Source organism: Populus alba, chromosome 16 (assembly GCF_005239225.2).
Source record: "Populus alba chromosome 16, ASM523922v2, whole genome shotgun sequence".
Classification (NCBI taxonomy): Eukaryota; Viridiplantae; Streptophyta; class Magnoliopsida; order Malpighiales; family Salicaceae; genus Populus; species Populus alba.
In genome coordinates this window covers 2,895,742-2,917,081 of record NC_133299.1, presented here as the reverse complement: position 1 = coordinate 2,917,081, position 21,340 = coordinate 2,895,742, and the positions used below count along the sequence as shown (strand labels likewise).

General features: G+C 31.6%; 3 protein-coding genes across 5 annotated transcripts; 2 read left to right on the top strand and 1 right to left on the bottom strand.

The window, feature by feature from the left end:
- Positions 1-3,681: 3,681 nt before the first annotated feature.
- LOC118033309 (protein STRICTOSIDINE SYNTHASE-LIKE 2) lies at positions 3,682-7,513 on the top strand. 2 transcript variants are annotated; one of them, XM_035038245.2, is made up of 3 exons: positions 3,682-4,110; positions 5,900-6,166; positions 6,809-7,513. In XM_035038245.2, the coding sequence occupies exons 1-3, from the start codon at positions 3,830-3,832 to the stop codon at positions 7,374-7,376; spliced, it is 1,116 nt and encodes a 371-aa protein (XP_034894136.1). In that variant the 5' UTR covers positions 3,682-3,829; the 3' UTR covers positions 7,377-7,513. The 2 variants fall into 2 exon arrangements, with proteins under 2 accessions (XP_034894136.1, XP_034894135.1); XM_035038244.2 differs by lacking the exon at positions 3,682-4,110 and adding an exon at positions 4,821-5,372.
- Positions 7,514-12,153: 4,640 nt separating this feature from the next.
- Positions 12,154-16,162, top strand: LOC118033304 (uncharacterized). The gene is made up of 6 exons (XM_035038235.2): positions 12,154-12,578; positions 13,139-13,245; positions 14,237-14,345; positions 14,440-14,601; positions 15,194-15,367; positions 15,851-16,162. The coding sequence occupies exons 1-6, from the start codon at positions 12,327-12,329 to the stop codon at positions 15,878-15,880; spliced, it is 834 nt and encodes a 277-aa protein (XP_034894126.1). The 5' UTR covers positions 12,154-12,326; the 3' UTR covers positions 15,881-16,162.
- A 1,014-nt stretch (positions 16,163-17,176) lies between these two features.
- On the bottom strand, positions 17,177-19,674 carry LOC118033308 (uncharacterized). 2 transcript variants are annotated; one of them, XM_035038241.2, is made up of 8 exons: positions 19,518-19,674; positions 19,079-19,389; positions 18,761-18,853; positions 18,369-18,513; positions 18,148-18,258; positions 17,989-18,071; positions 17,841-17,898; positions 17,177-17,384 (listed from the first exon to the last, which is right to left on the bottom strand). In XM_035038241.2, exons 2-8 carry the CDS (start codon positions 19,355-19,357, stop codon positions 17,305-17,307), a joined length of 849 nt encoding a protein of 282 aa, XP_034894132.1. In that variant the 5' UTR covers positions 19,358-19,389; positions 19,518-19,674; the 3' UTR covers positions 17,177-17,304. The 2 variants fall into 2 exon arrangements, with proteins under 2 accessions (XP_034894132.1, XP_034894133.1); XM_035038242.2 differs by lacking the exon at positions 19,518-19,674 and adding an exon at positions 19,464-19,507.
- Between the last annotated feature and the right edge of the window lie 1,666 nt (positions 19,675-21,340).

Below are 21,340 nucleotides of genomic sequence, written 5' to 3'. Positions count from 1 at the left end.
CCAAACTAATATTCTTACAAAATATACGAAAATACAAGCCCAAGATTAGGGCACGATCAAAGGAATTACAATCTCATAATATCTGCAACTAACACCAATTAATATACAACCAGAAAGTGATTAAAATAAAACTAAAAAGTTAGAGTATGTGCGAGACTATAGCTATTTGTCTTTTACATTTTAAAGTATTTTTTTTAAAAAAATTATATTTATTTATTTTTTTATTTATTATAAATTAATATTTTTTTAGTGTTTTCAAATTATATTGATATATTGATATTAAAAATAATTTTTATAAATTAAAAAAATATTATTTTAATATATTTTTAAATAAAAAATATTTTAAAAAATAATTAGATTTTTAAACATTCACATTGATATGTTAACTTGAGGCTGGAACATACAAGGATATCGAAGCACGCCTTCTTTAAAACTAAACTTTACATTAAAAAAAAAAAAAGAAGAAGAAAGTCTACATTGACTTCGCAAGCATCATCCCCAGACTGCAGGGATCAAAATCAATTTTTTGAATTTAGCCTACCAAACTCTTATTTTGAGATAAAAAAAAACTATCAACGTTTAACTTTATGAGTTTTCTTGAATTGCTTACGTGTATCTTTTTCGTCCTTGTTTTTATTAGATTTTGAATTTTTTTATTTCAAATTAACTTTTTTTTATCATTTCAATATGCTAATATTAAAAATTAATTTTAAAAAATTAAAAAAAAATAATATATTTCAAATAAAATCTATATCTTTTTAACATTCACGTTGTGGTCGATGTTGAACGGGACTCAAAGTTGACACTGAATTACATTAATTAAAGACCATTTTGACGAATGTATTATAAATATGGAGCCACCTCGTCTATCTACTATACGGGAGTAACATGAGCTGCAACATGGGCTGAAGGGCTGAGCAGCCGAATCAAGGGTGTTCATGTTAATGACATTTATTTTTGAACATTAAATTTAATTTCCTCCACATTTAGATATTAACTAAATCATTCACACACACAAAATAATTTTTTTTCTAACAATCGGGCCTTGGATTTGAATCATAAAAGATAACATCATAGATTCATTCATATACGAGCTAAAGGTTCAAGAATTTTATAGATAATTTTTAATTTGATGCTACAATATAATTTTATATCACATGATTCTCTTATATATTAACATCTTATTAAAAAATATTTTAAAAAATAATATCTATAAGAATCTCCAACAAATCTTATTAAATAGACAAGACATACCTATCATTGATCCATTAATAGGTAATAGATTGTAACTAGATCATTGGCTCGTTTTGTATTGTGAATTGGATCATTTTTTCTATGTAAAAAAAATATATCCAAGCATTCCTAACATGTTTTCTAATAAAAAAAATCTTTAACTCAAAAGTTGAAATATATTGGATGAAATCTTTTTTAAATAGTAATACAATGAACATATTATATTATATTTTTTTAATATTAAAATAATAAGATATTGGATTAACTCAAGTTAATCTATCAAATTTATGATCCAAGTTATGAGATCATGATAACCTTATATATCTTCATATAAAGAAAAATGAAAAAAAATTCTAAAGATCAATATTTGAAGGATGGTGAAAAAAACCTAAATAAAAAAAAGATTGAATTACTAAGGGTGAAATTAAAAAATATATATATTTAATTAAAAAATAATAATCCAAGTTGACCTTAGTCTTTTGCAACTTGAGTTAAGAGATGAGCATAACCTTATATAAAATAAATCAAAAAAAAATACGAAGCTAGATTAAAGAAATATTTCATTAAAAAAGAAGTAAAAAAAAAAAAAAGAATCAACTTGAATCGATGTATTAAACCCGTGATAAAGGTCTCATATATCAGCTCCAACCTGGTTGGATGATTCCTCTACCCACATATTTGACAAGGACCCTGTTGAACTTATGACCTTGCTCATTGCTACTGTCAGTATGATTCTTGTTGTTGTTGGCAGTGGATTAAGCAGTAGGAGCAGGTAAATTAATAGAACTTTTTAGAAAAGTCTCATAAGCAATTAATTAACCTGATAATTCATGAAATGTTGAATGATCCTTTCAGACATAAATGGCTACAATAATAATATGGTAAGAGTTTGAAAATATTGACATTGAATTCTGTATTGGACATTGGTAAGCCTGCAGATGTAAGAGTTTCAACAATTAACTTTTCTTCCTTTAATAATCATGTCATAGTTTTGTCAGCTAAGGTCAACTCCTTCAAGGATAAATGAAGTTGAAGCTGTTTGTTGCTTGAGATAGGATCAAAAGCTTGTTATAGTGCTTGCCAAGCATCATGAGTTGTTGTCATTCCAATGACATATCAAAAAACTTCTTCTGTCAAAGAAGAAGAAATCCAACTTAACAACATCTGATCCATTTGAAACCAGGTTTGAGGCTCTAGATCAGTTTCTACTTTATTGGTTTCAGCATTAAAAACACATGGAGAAGGAGCTGGCTCAAAATTGATCTGAATTGAATACTTAGCTTGTTTATTTTTGCGTTTTAAAAATATTTTTAAAAAAATTTAATTTTTTTTTATTTTTTTTATTAATTTCAAATTAATATGTTTTTAGTGTTTTTAAATCATTTTGATGTGCTGATATCAAAAATAATTTTTAAAAAATAAAAAAAATATCATTGGCATGTATTTTAACATGAAAAGTTATTTGAAAAACAATCACAACCACACTACAAAACAAACTATAAATTGAGATAGGTGAATGGAGTTAGTTTGATAGAGAAAAATTGATTAGAGTTGGGCACAAAAAGCATAGTTTTGAAATTTGGTTCAGTCCAGTGGGTTAACTTAGGACCCAATTGATCCAAGGCTGAAACTGGGCTGGATTGAAAAAAAAATAAAGAAAGAAAAAACTCAGTGTGACCTGGCTGACCTGTCGGGTTGACACGGCAAGACCCGGTTAAAAACCTGATTACAACTCGCCGACTTTTTTTTATTATTAAAATGACATTTTAATTTTTTTTTAAAAAAATATTAGTCAAATCACTCAATTACCTAATGAAAACCTGAAATTTGAATTTTAAATCAAGTCAGTTCTCAAATCGAGTCTAAAAATTATGATTACAAGGGATAACAAGGTAGAATGAGAAAGAATAGAAGGTTGAGAAGTCGTTGAAATGAAAAGAGATGAGACTGCCACGTGTATCTGCTCTAATAGCATGTTTAAATAGAAAAAAAAGCTGCTATATTCATTGAATGCGTTGTGTATAAATACAAATTACAAAGTAAGCTTCTGAATTATTAGGTAAGATAATGCTAATGTGTCATAATCTGAATCTACCTAACCCAATCCTTTTGAATTTAAACAATGCTATCTGTATATCTAAATATCTCTAACATCCAAAAACATCAGTTACTATTTAGATCGAAGAAACGTGGCTTGCTAGTGCTCCTAATTGCCTATGTGGCGTATATTTAATGAGTTTTTGGGGGAAAATTAATTTTTTTTATTTTAAATTGTTTTAATGTGTTGATTTCAAAAATAATTTTTAAAAAATAAAACAAGAACTTGTACTTGAACAATTCGTCAACATAAAAAAGTAAACCTATCACATGGATTTTGAGATTTAGCTTGCACAATTAATGGGGGATATTCAAGGTATCCCACGTTAATTATTTTAAAATATGAATAACGAATAAAAGTTTAATGTAGTTATTTCACATACGGACGAAGCCTTGTCTAATTGGTGTTTCCAACACAAAAACTTGTCTCATCGTGTAAATTTGGTTCTTGGCCTCTTGATTATCTAAATCTCCTTCCCGGATCCTCTTCGCCGTAGCCATGGCTGCAAAGCTATTCTTAACAGCAACAACTGCAGTTCTAATATCAGCCTTGATTGCAATTAATCATGAGTTTGTGTATCAACCATCTGTTATAGAAAAAGGCCACGGCCAGCTTTGGGAATGGGAAACTCTTTCACTCGATGGTGCAACCGGACCTGAAAGTTTTGCTCTCGACCCCCTTCGCCAGGGACCCTACGCCGGAATATCCGACGGCCGAATCATCAAATGGGAAGAACACGAAAGGCGTTGGATCAATTTTGCAATTACTTCTCAGAAGAGGTACTTAATTTACATACAATGCACCTGCACTTTTTTCCAATTTATATACAAGGCACCTGCACTTCTCGAAAGAAGGAAATGTACATGAAAAAGGAAATTAGTAAAGGAGATGATAGATACCATTGCATGCCTGGCTTGGATCGATACTAGCTATATATGTTTAATTTTTGACAAAAAAATTAAATAGATATCACATCGATGATGGAATATTAAGAGCACAATATCTTAAATAAAATAAAATAAAAATTACGGGGTCGCCTATAAAAATGCAATCCATGTGAGTTCTAACCATTAATTTCCTCAACGGATTAAATTCTAGTGATAAGAACGCCAGCTTCACTTGCATAATTAAGGGAGAACACATGTATGGTTTGTAAACGCCTATGGTGTGTTCTTGTTTGCTCAAAATCAATGAAGAAAATTAGGAAATACCATGTTCTTTTCAAAAACACAAAAGAAATGTTCAGATCCAAATGCGTGTTTAATTTCATCTAATCTAATTATTAAATTCAAAATTAATATTGATAAAGTTTGGAATCCCATTACTTGTGTTCTTTGAGGACAAAAACAAATAATTAAAATCCATTAACTACATTTCAAGTGAGAATATAATACCTTTAAATAAATTAAGAAATAGTGATAGTAGTTTGAATGTCTGCTAGAGAAGCTAGTAAAATACATAAATATTCCATATTTTTTAAGTAATTAGCAAAGAAATTCGAGTATAAGACCTAGAGTGAAAATTTAATTTGGTCCGAATATATTGAGATTCTTCTTAATTTCCCAACCAATCATAAATGAGAGGGAGAAATTGTTATTATATATATATATATATATATATATATATATATATCTAACCCTATATATACCAATAAATAATAAAGCAAAAACGCACCCTTTTACTCTTGCGTACAACAAGAACAACTCCAAATGCACATAAACTCTTCTTTCTTGAACCACCAAAAACACTTTTCTTTTTCCATAACTATGGCCACGAAATTCTTGTTCGTGGCCATACCTCTTCTTCTCTCCACCTTAGTCATTGTTATGTTTTCCTCTGAAACATCCAATTTGGAACCTCTCTCCGACGCCAAAGTTCGTCAACTTGATGAGATTCCGATTGGGGGTGCCATCGGGCCTGAAAGTTTTGCATTTGATTCTCTTGGAGAGGGTCCCTATACCAGTTTGTCGGACGGCAGGATAATCAAATGGCAAGGAGATAAAAAAAGATGGATAGATTTTGCTATAACTTCTCCGAACAGGTATGTATCTGAACAACAACCTTAAAACAGGACTATTTTAACGTTAGTATAAGATTAAAAAGTTGGTGGCTAGTAGACAAGAGGCGGAGCCATGATGCTAGGTTTGGAGGGCCAAATTAAAAAAGATCTTTAAGAAGGGTTAAAAGTTAAAATTTATAATTATTCAAGGGAGAGACAGGGGGGATTTTGCAGGCCAGCCACTCCCTGCCTCCGCTCCTGCACCATTTAAAAAAAATAAAATTGCCAATGAAGCATTGATTTAGTTGTTAATCATTGAAAACTAAATTAAGTCATGGGATAGTTGAAGTAATTAACAAGTATCAAATCTAATATTATTGAAATATAAAATACTTAATTCACCAAACAAAATTATTGCACTTGTGACAATTCCTATATCGAATCAAACAATTGCTTCATCTTTTTTTTGTGGGATTTTTTTATAGAATTGAATAGTTTAATTCCTTAATTTTAAAAGGATTTTTGTATTGAATAGCTATAACAAGTTGAGAGTCACGATTTTAAACCAGGGACGGCTGTGGAGGGCCACATGATCACCATCAGATGGAGCACGTTTGCGGGCGTCCATTAGGTTCATGCTTCGACGAAACACACGGTGATCTATATATTGCCGATGCTTACATGGGATTACTTAGAGTGGGGCCTGAAGGTGGCTTGGCCACTACGATCGCGACACATGCGCAAGGAATCCCCTTCAGATTCACTAACAGTTTGGACATAGACCAATCAAGTGGTGCCATTTATTTTACTGATAGTAGCACACAATACCATAGAAGGTATGTGAAGTGAAAGACTCTATTCTTCTTTCCTTTTTAATTAATTAATTTATTAAATGATCATATTAGGAGAACTTTCTGTTTATACTCATAAAGTCCCCATCTATACACAAATTCTCTATTGGGACTATAAACTATTTTGTTCCCCAATTAAACCCCTAATCTAATTATAGATCCCTAAATTTTTTTTTTATCAAAGTGCATCAATTATGAAATGGAAATACATAATTTCGAATATAACTTGGCCTTTAATACTACTCTTTTTTTTATATGATGATTTGTAGACGAGAAAACCCAGCTAAAAAACATTGTGATTTTTTGAGACGTCATTGAAAAAAAAAATAGATTTGTGATCCTATCGAAAATTGGTTGACGAGCTGGGGACAAATTCGAAGCTATCCCAATTTTATAGTTTATACCGCGAGGATGTGAACTTTCTTTCGCATGATAATCACTTTAGATAATTGTTCACAAATTTCTTATAAACGTTAAAGAAAAATATGTAAAAATTTATGAAGTACGTATGAATACATAACATAGGGTTTCTCAAGAAAAATACAATGTCCAGCCTTAGCATACATGCACACATGTTTTTATATATCTTAATTTATCATAACCTGGATGATAAATGCAATATTACAGGGATTATCTCTCTGTGGTATTGAGCGGGGATAAATCAGGAAGACTGATGAAATATGATACAGCAAGCAAACAAGTGACAGTTCTTCTCGAGAACCTCACGTTTCCAAACGGCGTAGCATTAAGCGAGGATGGCAGTTTCGTTCTATTAGCAGAGACCACCAGCTGTAGGATCTTAAGGTATTGGATAAAAACATCAAAAGCTGGAGCTCTTGAAGTCTTTGCTCAGCTACAAGGTTTCCCAGATAACATAAAAAGGAGCCCTAGAGGAGGATACTGGGTTGGTATAAACTCGAAAAGAGAGAAGCTTTCTGAGTTGCTATTTTCATATCCATGGATCGGGAAAGTTCTGCTTAAACTTCCACTGGACATGACGAAAGTTCAAGCAGCTTTGGCCAAGTACAGGGGCGGCGGCCTGGCAGTGAGGTTGAGTGAGAATGGTGACATAGTGGAGGTGCTTGAAGACAGAGATGGAAATAGATTGAGATCAGTAAGTGAAGTGATGGAGAAAGATGGGAAATTATGGATAGGGTCGATAGATTTACCCTTTGCTGGCAGGTTTAAGATATGAACTTGCAATTATATATTGGTGTGAATAATTTTTTGAGAAAAATTAAGAATTGCATGCAAACGAATATTTTGTATTAGTCTATTTAAAATTCTTTTGATATAATATGTTTATGAATAATAATAAACTTAAATTTTGTATTTTCTAATTATAACATTAATAAATTATACTATTTTATCAATTTTTTAATAAAAAACTTTCTAATTTAAAAAAAAATAATCAAAAGGATACATTCTTTGTAACTAATAAAACTATCGTACAATGACGTATAGTTTTCAGATCTTACCTAAAAATTAATAAATAAAAAAAAGAAGATAAATCAGTAGGTCAGTTGTAAACATTTAATTCTCTTTTTTAAGTGTTAATTTAATTAATTTTATACCGTGTCAATTAAATTATTAAAAACATGATTGCTTAAGTAAGATTTAATAAAAATTAATATTTGAATCTTGATTTCTTAGATCTAACTCTTTAGCAAGATTATGCTGGATTTAAGAAGTTTAATGAGATAATTTGTTATAAAACAAAATATAATTATTTTTATGTATGATTTTCTTTTTGCACAAACAGAAAGTACAATTCGGTTTTTTTATTTTGTTTACAACAACAAAAAATGAAATTCATGATTAATCATTTGTCTTCATGCGGGCCAAGAAAGGGCTATATGTCATTATGTTGTGCTAGTTTACAAAACCTGAGAGATAAATAGATAACGTACGCGGCACCAATGGACTTGCAGGACTTCCATTTGGAAATATACCTTTTTTCTTTTACACAATTATTTTATGATCGCAAGTTAAACAATTTTTTATGACTAACCTTACTATGAATAATTTATTAAAGTCTCGATAGAAAAGATAATTGATCTCAAGTTCAAAATATATTTTTTCTCAAAACCAGAAAGAAAAATAACTACATGAAAAAACTGCGTTACAATAATTTCTAGCCCAATTCTTCTCCGCTGTACATGCATGTAAGATAGAAAGTAAATCAACCATTTAGTAGTTGGCTTGGTGACAAAAATTTGGAATTAAAGGATTTGTTTTCTTCTATGATTTCAGGTTCAAGTTCTATAATTGTTAATATTAATGGTTATTGAAGACTTACTCAATCATTAATTTTAGAACACGTGGAGATTAGTCGAGATATGTGTAAACTAGTATAGACACTCCTTGTGAATAATAAAATAAAAAAAGGTAAATCATGTAGAACATTACCAGGATAAATAAACAAGAGTGGGAATTAATACAGAAATTTTATGGTATTCAAATTACAACTACTTAATATTCAAGGTTTATTTGTTAATACAGTGAACCTTATGATTGATTGTGTTAACACACAAACTTTTACTATAAAAAAATAAATATAAAAGGATAATTTTTTTAATAAAAAATAATTCTAACCATTTTTTTACGTGATATTATTTCTCCTTTTCTTTTTATATTTATCTCTTTTCCGTCCGTGAGTAATATAAATGTTTTTTGGCTTGATGCTGCCATCACCCTTATTTACCCTATCAAATTTTGAGTACTAATACTTTTTTTTTTTTTTAAATCAACTTACATAAAGAAATTATTATATTTGAAAGTGTGATTGTGATTGCTTTTCATGCTTAAATACATTAAATTGATGCTTTTTTAATTTTTAAAAATTATTTTTAAATTTAACACATCAAAACGATCCAAAATATATCTAAAAAATTAATTTTTAGTAAAAAAATTAAATTTTCATGGAACATATTACGTTCCCAAACGGTGCCCAGCACATTTTGATCCGGTTTTAGGTGATTGTAGGTAATCGAATTGATATGTTTCTGTAAGATTATCTTTTTTAGATTTTGTTTTTGTAAATACTCAAATCCAAATTAGCAATTGAGGCCAGCTCAAGGCTTCAACAAGTCAACAACCACCATTTCTGTTCTGCATTGCTGGATGTGTTGTACTATCGTCTATGGGGCAATGGATTCAAGAACCTTTTTATGGAGTTTTCAATATATTAGTTGCTATACATGTTGGTCTAGAATCCAATATATGTCTTTGGGAGTTTATGTGTGAGTTTCAATTTTATTTTATTTTTGTTAAAATTTGATTTTTTTATTTTAAATTAAAATGTTTTAATCCTTTTAAATTATTTTGATATATTAATATAGAATTTCAAAAAATAAAAAAAATATTTTTTAAAACATCATTTTAAAAATAAATTACTATTACACTTGCACGCAATTTAAAAGTCAAGTTAGGGCCACTTATCACTGAATTGAAGGAAGCATCAGTGTCAAAGTTGAGGACGTGTGGGCTCTTGGCTTTTGGTATTGTCATGTCAAAGTGTTCATTTTTATGTCAAAAACTAATTTAGAATGTGACTTTCTATAAGATTCTGGCTTTTCCTTCGACAATTCTAACCACAGACATAGATCCAGTGGTCTGTGCTTGGAGTTGCTTCGTGTGGCCAACAATGTTTTGCTTGAACGGTCGCTTGGAAGGATATCGGCCGGTTAGCATCAAATAAATGGTGAAATGACATCTAAACAAGAAATTTCAGTGAAATCGTAAATTTTGGGATGTCGCTGTCGGAACCGTGACAAAATTTCAATTAATTTCATGTTTCACAACTATATATTTGTTTAATTTTAGAATTAATTGTTGGATGATTCGTAAGAAAATTCATAAAATTATCAGAATTAGAGCTTCAAATAAAGATTTTTAAAATTTAAAGTGGTGATTTCATGTAATTTTTAAAAAATAACTTTTAAAAACTCCCATAAAACATTGAAGTGAAATTCATCAGTTATATTAAAAGTTATATTAATAATTTTGACAGAATAATAAATTTTTCTAAAGATTAGGTAAAATAATATATTTTTATATTATTAGCTTTTAGAAATACAGTAAAATAATTATTATGTTTTAAAATAGTAATTTTTAATAAATGTTATATTTTTGAAGTGTGACAAATTGAAATTTTAATTATTTGGCCTAACTAGTTAATGATTAGATCTAATATATGGACTGATTGCTTGTTTTACACAAAAATCATAACTTAATAAACCTTTTCTTTTTAAATATGTTTTAGGAGTCAAGATATACTTCTTTATCTAGCTTGTATACTAAAAAATATGCTCCAATTAAAATTTTAAAAAATTATTATTTACATGGTAGTTATTCTCTGTTTTTCAATGTCAATAATGTAGTCGAGCTTGTAATAATAGATGATTCTGAGCAATTGGGTATGGGACAACCACAACTAAATAAGGATTTGTCAAAAACAGATCATATGGATAGCCTAACAGAAGCATTCATGGACTAGTGAGACAAGTCTAGACTTAAGAGAAGGTCTAGTTGCACCAAACTAAAATAATAGCTCAAAATAACCATAACTTTTTAATTCGACTAGTGGATCACGTTCAAATTTTTATACTCAAAATATCTCGCTATGAGAAACCATCAGATTTTTAGATATAAAAAATCTTGCTGAGGTCCCTATTTTTTGTAAAAAAAAACCATCTCAACCTAAAAGTTTAAGCTGTTAGATGAGGTTCAGGATATAATTTATATTATTTTATAACACACCCCCTTAAATGAAAGTCTTTTGAGCTTAAAACTTGTAAAAGACCCACATTACCTTGTGCTCAATTTTTATCAAATAAATGGGGATGGTAAAATTCAAATTCATGACCGCTTGGTCATTAAGGCTATGATATTATGTTAAAAAGCCAATTCAATCTAAAAACTTAAGCTGTTAGGTGAGGTTTAAGGCATGATTTATATTATTTTCTAACAATTTTAACAATTTTAAAATTTTTATTATTATTTTCAGAACTGATTAATTGATTTCACTACCATTTTAAACCAATTAACTGGTTCAATCAAAGAATTGAAATTTTATTTTATTGCCCTTAAAAAGCATAATATTTACTAAATATTACTATTTTACAAAAACAATAACTATTTTATAATGTTTAAAAATAAAAATATTTAATAAATATTATGCTTATAAAGAATGATAAAATAAAAATAGATGCTACATTAATTAGCCAGTTGTATTCATTTTGTGTACTAATTTCTCAATTTGTCAAATAAGATAGACCATGGATTGGGGCCTCCTTTGATATAAGGGCAATGCTGGGAATTGATGACATGGTATTTAACTACCTTCATTGGATGCCACCTCATCTCTTATGCAGGGTTGCTTCACGCTTCAATACACGTAAAACTGGCAAATAATATGGGGAAGTTATCTGTTTAATTACCAAATTGCCCTCATCTTTTCCGGGTTCCTTGTCTATTCATCTAACCGCTGACAAAAGAGATACATGTAGAAAAAAATATAAAAACTAATTTGGTTGAATAATATAAAATAAATACATGTCTTAACAATTTTGAATTGAGTTCTTGTGTTTTTAAAAATAACAAGTATAAAAAAATATATCTTATTTATTTTTATTATCCAATTACTTTTCTTTTAAAATAGTAAGTAATTAATTCGGTACAATGTTTTTAGGTGGCCAATTTATATAAAAAATAATTAATCAAATAAAGAATTCCCAAATGAAGCATCACATAATCCTACAAGTATACTGTACTTTATTATACAAACTTGATAATAATCATCATTAAAAATACTTTCCAAATAACTCTAAAAATAATAATTGGAATCTTCCTTTTATCTTATCTTGTGTGCTGATTAATAGTCATTGTTCAAAAGCCAAAAAAGATAAGCCCGACACACAAAATCAAATGACAACGTTATCATCAGATGAATGGTAAGAACGTAATAAACCATTCCTCCAAGACCATTATTATAAGCTCCCACGTTAGCAGATTCTGTCCTCCTTCAAGTTCTTTAACAGTTCCTGCTTTCAAGCCCTGCTTGCCACTTGAACAAATACCAGAACTCAAGGACACACATAAAAGGAACCCCAAGCCAACATTGAATGTAGCTAAAAAGGTAGTGATGGAAGCAGCAAGAACAAAATTAACAAGGGTTCTTTCAAGAACCTTCATTAATAATGTTAAAGGCAAAGCTCAGAGGGTAATGGGATCTGGGTCTTCTTTGAAGGGGCTGGCTAAGTATTCAACATCTGCAGCTGCAGCAATGAAGGATTATGAGGATTATAGGAAGTCTTTGTATGGTGATATTACACATAAAGCTTTGCTTGTTGATGCTGTTGGTACTCTTGTGGTTCCCTCACAGCCTATGGCTCAGGTGCTAATGTGCAGAGCTGTCTTCTTTTTTCTTCTTTTTGTGATTTTTATCTCTGGTTTTGGAGTTTTTGTGTTGCGTGGATTGTGTTTTGCTGTGGGTTTTTCAAGTGGTGGTGCTTGTGTTAAAGTTTTGTTTTTTTATTAGTGGTTTGGTTGATATGTTGGGTTTTGAATTTTGTAGTTGATTAGTTAATTTATTCTCTTGACTTTCTCAGAAAGATTCTGGGTGGTGTTTTGAGAGCTTGTTGATAATCAGTGAAATCAGCTTCTAGCTTAATTTCAATGCTGCCATCTTTCTCTATCTCTAATAGAGTAGAAAGATTAGCTGTTAGATAAGGGGAAAGCCTGAATTTTTATGTCATTAATGGATTCTGTATGTAACTTTGCTCTATATAGTATATATGGCGAATAACTCGTGCCTTTCCCTTTGTGTAGTTTGTCAATATTTTTGGATGAATTATTCTGGGTGGTATTAACAGTTTCTCTTTTATGGTTCTCTTGTATACATGTGAACGGATTTTCGTATGAATACAGTGATAAATTGTTGTTTTGTTATTGTAGATATATAGACAGATGGGGGAGAAGTACGGAGTGGAGTACTCCGAGGATGAGATACTAAGAAGATACAGATGGGCTTATGGGCAGCCTTGGGGCAGATCTCGTCTCAGGTCTGTTCCCTTTTCTATTTTCCCATTTACAAGGAATTTGTTATGATATACTGCTGAATTGCTGTAGCAAAATAATGATAGCGAAGAGATTCATGAGTCTTTTTTATTACGTTGTGTTTGTTATACTGATTCATTCAGTGTCTTCATTACATTTCCGTATAATAAGCCAAATAATGCAGTTAACAAGTTAGGTTCTTTGGTAACCTTCTTTCCATTTGGCAGATATATTATACAGATTCAACATGCGTAATAAAATCTAGAATTATTATATGCAAGTGGCTCGTAAATTCAACTGCATATCATGTCCTTGCAAATGATTCGAATAGACAAATAATAGTAATTGTGCTAAGATCTCATGCAAATTTGCTTTGATGTATTGTTGGCAATGTTATTGTACTAGGTAAGGGCTTGGCCTGTTTTCATTTTTTAAAAAACTTTTTTAGGCATGATCCCTGGAGATTATTATGGAAATAATGTCAGTTTGGCTTAAAGCATTTCATTTTTTTAGTGTGCAGGGCCTGGTTCATAAGAGTATTTGATGTTATATGGACAGACTGGACTGTTAAACAATTATAAATATCCTTAAATTGATTATGGAATAAATTCCAAGAATGTGTTCCAGAATGTGATCCATGGAATCTCACTTTTTTTTTCTTTTCTTTTAAAGGTCTAATAAAGCCAACTGTTTTCCAGTCAGTATCTTCCTAGGATGTCCCTACCTAGGTGCCATGTTCAAAGTCATATTGTCTACATGAGAATAGACAATGGTTGCACATGGATGTGTATGTCTGTCAAATATTATCTTGGACTCCAAAATGAATACATATAGGACCACTGGCCATATCACAGAGTTGTTTTTTTTATTTCAGGGGTCCTCTGCTGCCAATTAATTCATCTGTAAAAACTCCCAACAACTTGCGTGCTATGTTTGGAAACAATTTGTTTTTCTTGCGGACTACAGCTTGATATTTTTTTTTACATTCTATTGCAGATATGTAAATGATGGGAGGCCCTTCTGGCAGTATATAGTCAGTTCTTCCACCGGCTGCTCAGATACTCAGTACTTTGAAGAGCTTTATAACTACTATACCACTGAAAAGGTATGGCAGGTTGTTTGAGAATAGAAATTTTTTTGCCTTTGTAAAGCATTTGTTATATTTGTGTTGTAACTTTTCATGTGCTGTTTATCTCAAGGCCTGGCACCTCTGTGATCCTGATGCTGAGAAAGTGTTTGAGGCCATTAAAAAGGCAGGTGTAAAATTGGCTGTTGTGTCAAACTTTGACACCCGACTTAGACCTCTCCTGCGGGCTTTAAACTGTGATCACTGGTTTGATGCTGTGGCAGTTTCAGCTGAAGTAAGAAAATCATGCCCCCCCCCCCCCCCAACCAAACATGCACCCTTTCATGACACGCATAGAGACATGCATTAAGATCTTTTCTCTTACTTTCTGACAGAAGTATATCTAAAACGAGAAAAAAATGCATAGAACGATATACAATCTTTTTTCTTACAAGACCATGTTTGTAGATTTTTTCTGCACAGGCTGCTCACCAATAGTCTGTTACTCATGGTTTTAAGAAACTCGGAAACAGAGAAACTAAGTTGGTCCATGTTTGTAGATTTGGTTTCTTATCTCATAGTTCATTTATGAATAATTTCAAAGGGGTCAAAGGTCTGTTGTCGGCATAAGACTCTTTCCATATTATTATGTAAACTAAACTAGAATGAAACTGATTTGTTGGAAGATAAACTTAACATCCGATCTTCAAATAATTGAATTTTGTTTCGTTTTTGTCGCATTTATAATTGATCATATGCATGAAGTGTTTTGCATTTGGTGATATTCCAACGATTATATTTAGAATCTTTTGACGTAGCTAAGCAAATTAGATGAAGAATAAATCTCCTTGATATTGGCAATCATTCTGCTCTCTTTTACCAAACAGGTTGCAGCGGAGAAGCCAAATCCAACAATATTTCTAAAAGCTTGTGAGTTGTTGGAAGTAAAACCAGAAGATGCTGTGCATGTAGGGGATGATCGTAGGAATGATATATGGGGTGCAAGAGATGCAGGATGTGATGCTTGGCTTTGGGGAAGTGATGTCCATTCCTTCAAGGAGGTAAGCTTCAGTAATAAACAAAGAACTAGGAGAAAATCGACAATAAGGAAGAGAGTATTATTTTTCTTGGAATTTAGTGTTTCAAATCTCATGACAGGATTCGATTACTAGAACCTCTCATAATGAGATGGAGACAGGAATGCAGTATTTGCATGGGAATTGGAAATCAACCCCATTTATCCTCATAGTAATATAGCTAATATTTGGCATAATGACTGAAATTTTTTACGAGGATAGTGATCTGACATGCAACGTATATGTTTGTTTCTAGAGTATCTATTTTGTGGCTCTAGATAGTGTTTGGGCTCAGTTTACTGCAAACATGACTCAGGTTGCAATTTGCCGTCGTTTATGCATAATACAGTCGGTATCCATTTTGAACATCAACGTTGTCATTGTTTGTGATTATTATTAATTCATCATCATCAACATTAGCTGTTTTACAGAAAGTCTGAATTCTCTCTTTGGATTTTGCTGATGCAGGTCGCACAGAGGATAGGCGTGCACGTTTGAGTTTTTCTTACATGACAATCCTTAAGAGGCTTCCCTTCTGTACAGGTTTTACCTAAACTTTTAGGAAGAGGTTGTGCATAGTGTTCTCAACTGTAGTCTGTATTTAAGAAAAAGCTGTGGCTATAATAACTAGTGTAAGATGAGAACAGATAAAAATGATGGTAGTGAGGGATAGAACAGCCTTTTCTTTGTCAAATACCTGATAATTTCTCTTGTAAATCTCGCCTGTCTATTCCAACGTTTCTTTCTCATGCATACAACCGCTTTCTTATTCTTTTTTAAGGCATGCAGCAATGCTTTAGTAGTTCCTTTGAATCAAGGAAAGGGTATCCCTGATTTGTGCTTCAATCCAGACAAAATCATTTTCTCAGACAGTTTTACCATGTTCTTAACAACAAAAAACATTAAAATTATTTTCTTTTATATTTGCATATCTGGTTAATGTCATAAATTTATTTATCTTTATTCTAATAAAATACTATTTTTTTATGGAGTTATTAGGCACAGCCTTTTTTATGATAAATTTTATTTTAAATAAAATAAAAATAATATTGTTATAGTTAAATTGTTATGTTAACATGACTATTATATTATAAATAATGGTTTTGATTCTTTTATAGTAGTTATTGATCTTGATGGTTTATTTTAGTGGAACAATTCTTCAAATTTTTTGAAAAATAAACACATTTTTCAATTTTTGATTAGAAAATAAAAATTGAAAACGGAGAAGAAAACTGAAAATAAATGGAATGGAATTCCTGACCAGAAAGTACGAGGAAGCTTCAAAGAAGCTAAAGAACCAGTTACCGTCCTGTGGAATTGAGATCCTCAACCTCAAGAAGCAAATCGTTTCGTTGACGGAAAAAGAAACTGATCATCAAACAACCAAACGAAACAATGGTTGTCTATGATTTTTGCATGTTAGCAAATTATTGACCTAGGTAGGATACAGCACAGCACAGCAGAATGTACATTGACATATGATTTGTCTGGTGTATAGCAGAAAATTTACGAAAAGTTACAAAATTTCATCAGGAAATCAACTGTTAACTTGAAGAATTGCTTCACAACGCCAACTGCTTTAGGCAGGCTTAAAAAATAGATTATTTTACATGCTTTTACAACGCAAGCAGTTGGAATGCTGGGTTTGTCCCGGGCTTGATCAACTGAGTTACGGGTTAATCCGCTAGGTTTAGCGGAAGCCAATCCTAGTTAAGCTCTGGGTCACAGGTGTTTTCCACGTCAAAGTAAGATAAATTTGAGGTGCTTTACTCGGTAAAGCACAAGAATAAGATGTAACATCTAAAGAAATGAAAATTACCAAACAAATTGTTTTTGGACTGCGGTTTGGTTTACATGTACTTCAAGACTGGTTTTACAGTACAAACAATGATATCGTTGACGAAATCCAGAAACATGAAAGTTTACAGTACACGCCACTTCTTTGACACAGCCTCACATATCCTTGCAATACACCAGGCAGCACTAAGCGGATATTCTGAAACTGAAAGGGACAAAAAAGAAAGAATAAACGATAAGGATTTCCGTTTCAAAAACCCTAGATGTCAAATATAGACAGGATATCCAGTAGGACAATGTCTCAGCTTCACAACAATTAAAATGCAAATACGTTTACAGGACATTCGGAGGTTCTAAAGTGATGCCAGAAAACATTATACATGTAATCGATTGCATTTATACCCTATCAATAGATTTAACCTATTTGCTACGACTTGCGCATTAATTTGCATGGAGTCTTGATCAAAGACTCTTCGCAGAATGCTTCAAGCTAAGAAATATGTTTAGGTCTGATGCCGTCAGCAACAATTTTGCTCCTCTTTGTTACATGAACTTTGGGTCCAAATTCTTTATCAGAAACTGACTCTAATCAGTATTGATTTTTACTGTGCATGATTTCTGCATAAGATGATGTAAAGAAATGAATCTAGAAAGAGCTTACCTGAGATAAAATCATCTATATAATCACATTCAATTTTACCGTGGGACATAGCACCAACCTGAAAATTATTTTGTTGAGAGAGATTAAAAAGGTTACAAATTTCTTAACAGAGAGAGTATATATTGTACTAAAGTTACTTTTCACATACCACGAAAACAAGGTCGGTGTCACCACCAACTCCGGCTACATACTTCTCCATTTCGACCAATTTGTCTGAGCTATGGGAGAAGCCTGATACAACAGCAAGCAACCTTTATCTCTCCTGTACCATACCATGACTTTGAAAACCATAAAAATCAAAGCTCACCTATTTTACGAGAGTTTAAAGGTAGGTGCTGGGTTACAGGATTCTTGATCACGCGCAAAAGCTTCTCACGCTTACCAACAGCAGCAATACTAAGCTTTTGAAGCAGCTGCACTGCAATATTGAACAGGGTGGTAAACAACAAATACAAAGCTATATACAAAAAGAAGAAGCGCTATATACCAACACTGCAGAGAAGCATCAGAGGGGATCGCTGAACTTACACATAATACCAGCAAAACGCTTATAAGTCCTTGGAATACGAACATATGGCTTAACTTCAAAAAGAACACCTTTATCTGTTTTCACATATACAGCTCGCAAACACCCAGCCTTGTTCAATGGGCTATCTAAGATGGATAGGAGAGCCTGGAATTAGCAACAATGATATTAATATAAGTGTGACATATGCCATGCAAAGTAACAATACTCTGACTGGTTTTGATACTGTTGGACCTGCTTATGAAAGATGGTCATGGGTTTGGTCTAACAGGCAACATGACTCAGGAATTTGACTTCTAGTTAGGATAGGAAAAAAAAAATGCACCTAGAGATTTCACCGGTATGGGAGAAAATCAACGAAGAATAAGTGCCTTCAATAATAAAAGACACTAACCTGATAAATGATGTCAGGCCTGTAATCAGCAGGATTTTTATTATTCCTCTTCAGGAAATTGGCATGCTCCTCAGAATTCAAAATTTGGTAATTCTGTACAAACAAAACCAGTCAGATGAAAACTTCCTTCAAAATGATAAAACCCCACTTCATGAAAATCCCAACAAAGACTTCAAAAATCACTCTCTGTAACCCTTAAACCAAATTCAAAACATTACACCAAGCCTGTATATAACTAATAAAAAATTCACACTAAGCCATACAATGAATCCAGTAAGTTAAAAACCAAGCATTGGAATGAAAAGTTACTCTTTAAACCTTTCCAACTTTTGCAACTTCCAAAGATGCCTTTTCCAGCACAAATATGACCCCAGGTTTTTTGGCAGTTTGAGTACTTGGGCCAACAGGAATGCCCTCCAACTCTGGTAGTTCTTCTCTTTCCTCTTCTGTTTTTTCTTCAGCATCATGTGCGCTTATTTCAGTCTCATCATCAGTGTTCTCTTCTTCAACTTGTTTATCTTCCACTTCATCTTCTTCTTTATCATACCTCTCCGCTTTCTTCTTTCTCTTGTGCCCTTTACCATAAGGCCTCACCATTTTCTTCACTCGCAATAAATCTAGCCTTCACACTGAAAAAATAAATAAGAAAAGAATTAAACTTTGTAAAATCAACTCACGTAACCAATAAAGAAAAAACACAAACCGGAAATTCAAGAAAACCCCCAAAGAATCCAAAAAAAGGATATTAGTTCCTTACCCAATTGAATAGGTAGCCACTGAGATAAAAGTTGAAGTGGCAGGGAGAAATACGAGGATTTGATTAGGGCTTTAGGCAGCTGAGAGGAACCAGATGGATAGATATTTTTAGGGTTTAGTTGTGGGCCTGGCTTACTGTTCAGGCTCACAAATTGTTATTTGAAAATGGGTTGAAGTGGGTTTGGGCTACATTATTAAACCTAGGGCAGCAATATGATTCGAACAATTTTCTGGACCTGTTCTGCTGAACAGAGCTGGTGGTAGACATCCGCCTGATAAGTCTCCCGGATTACCTTCGAAGGCGAGTCCATGGCCATCTAGTTGTGGTACTGGGGCACGATTGCAAAAACGAAAGTAGTTGAGAAGGAGAAGACACTACCGTCCGAGGAGTTTTTGAAGTGAAGGGGGGAGCTGTAGAAGGTGGATATGAGACCATTGGAATTCTTCTTTACGCTGGCTGGCATTCGATGCAAAATAATCATAGAAAATGAAATCACATAGGGAGCCATGCGATGGAGCCAGCTTCAAGAAGAAAACTAGGACAACAACCGAGCTCGAGTACTTGGCCAAAATACAGATGTTCTTGATCATTTTGGTTACGCACGAGAGATCAGCTCGGACCTCTGGCTTTATATAGCTAGCCAATGTATTCATTTTTTTTTCAAGTTAATGAAGCCTTTGCAGGTTATCTGTAAAAATTCTGACAACATGTTATTTATCATTGTTATTATTTATCCCCTTTTAAAAGGCTAATTTTAAAACCTTTCAACTCCATTTATTTTTTAATTAAGCTTAAAATTAAATTACAAGGGAGTTACCTTGATGTAATACAAATAATTTAATAGGTATAAAAAATATAATTTAATTTTTTTAAAAAAATTCAAGATAATTTTTTTTAAAATATTAAGACGTTGAACTATTGAATCAAAATGAGTTTCACAACTTAATTAACCAAACAAATTTGTAATTAGGTTCATGGACTCCACCGAGTTCAAAAATTTTAAATTTTTGTTAAAAAAACTAAGTTTTACTTAATTATACGATAGTAAAAAAAATAATAATTGTAAAACCAAGTATAAATACAAATACAATATTATAATATTTGTTTGAGATAATTATCATTTCATAGAAAACAATACAAAATGATTTATAAATATAAATTCAAAATCAAACAAATATTAAATAATAAAATTTAAAAAATGTGAAAATGAAAAAAAGAAGAAGATAATAATAAGAAAAAAAGAGGTAACCCTAATTCTTATTTAATTTGGATGTATTAAGTAATTGCTGTTTGGAGTGATAATAGTATCAATACTTAACAAAATATTGCCTTTTCTTTTACCTTCTCACCTATGAATCTGAAACCCTAATAAGTAATAACCAATCTATATAATCAATACTTATTTAGTTATAAAATGATCTATACACTCTTTTTTTGCACCAAAGATATATCATGCCAATAAGAGTATAGCTGTGTCAGTAGTTCTCAGCTAATTTAATTATTTAACGTAAGAAAAAAAATGAAAAAAAAATCCTGTCCAAAATCACATAAAGGAGCTCATCTCAAAAAGATAATAAGAAGAATATGTAATACTGGAAGAGAAGCCTAAAACACTAATAAGATAAAGACAGTATATATATATATTATCATTTTTATTTTTTAAAATTATAAGTTTATTTTAAAACTTTATGATAAATCGACTTATTTTTAGAATTTTTTTTTTTAAAATCTTTAACCAAACTCGACCTAGGGCTACTTTGTACTTTACAATTTACCCAGCCTAAAACTATAGTTTTAAAAATCGATTTAGCTTTAAAGGTTGA

Coding starts and splice junctions, on each gene's coding strand:
- LOC118033309 (XM_035038244.2), top strand. CDS start 5,041: ATGCACATAAACTCTTCTTTCTTGAACCACCAAAAACACTTTTCTTTT. Junction 5,373..5,899: donor GCTATAACTTCTCCGAACAG/GTATGTATCTGA, acceptor ATTTTAAACCAG/GGACGGCTGTGGAGGGCCAC. Junction 6,167..6,808: donor AGCACACAATACCATAGAAG/GTATGTGAAGTG, acceptor GCAATATTACAG/GGATTATCTCTCTGTGGTAT.
- LOC118033304 (XM_035038235.2), top strand. CDS start 12,327: ATGGAAGCAGCAAGAACAAAATTAACAAGGGTTCTTTCAAGAACCTTC. Junction 14,346..14,439: donor ACTACTATACCACTGAAAAG/GTATGGCAGGTT, acceptor GTTTATCTCAAG/GCCTGGCACCTCTGTGATCC. Junction 15,368..15,850: donor ATGTCCATTCCTTCAAGGAG/GTAAGCTTCAGT, acceptor TTGCTGATGCAG/GTCGCACAGAGGATAGGCGT.
- LOC118033308 (XM_035038241.2), bottom strand. CDS start 19,357: ATGGTGAGGCCTTATGGTAAAGGGCACAAGAGAAAGAAGAAAGCGGAG. Junction 18,514..18,760: donor GGCCTGACATCATTTATCAG/GTTAGTGTCTTT, acceptor TGCTAATTCCAG/GCTCTCCTATCCATCTTAGA. Junction 17,385..17,840: donor TATAGATGATTTTATCTCAG/GTAAGCTCTTTC, acceptor TGTCCCTTTCAG/TTTCAGAATATCCGCTTAGT.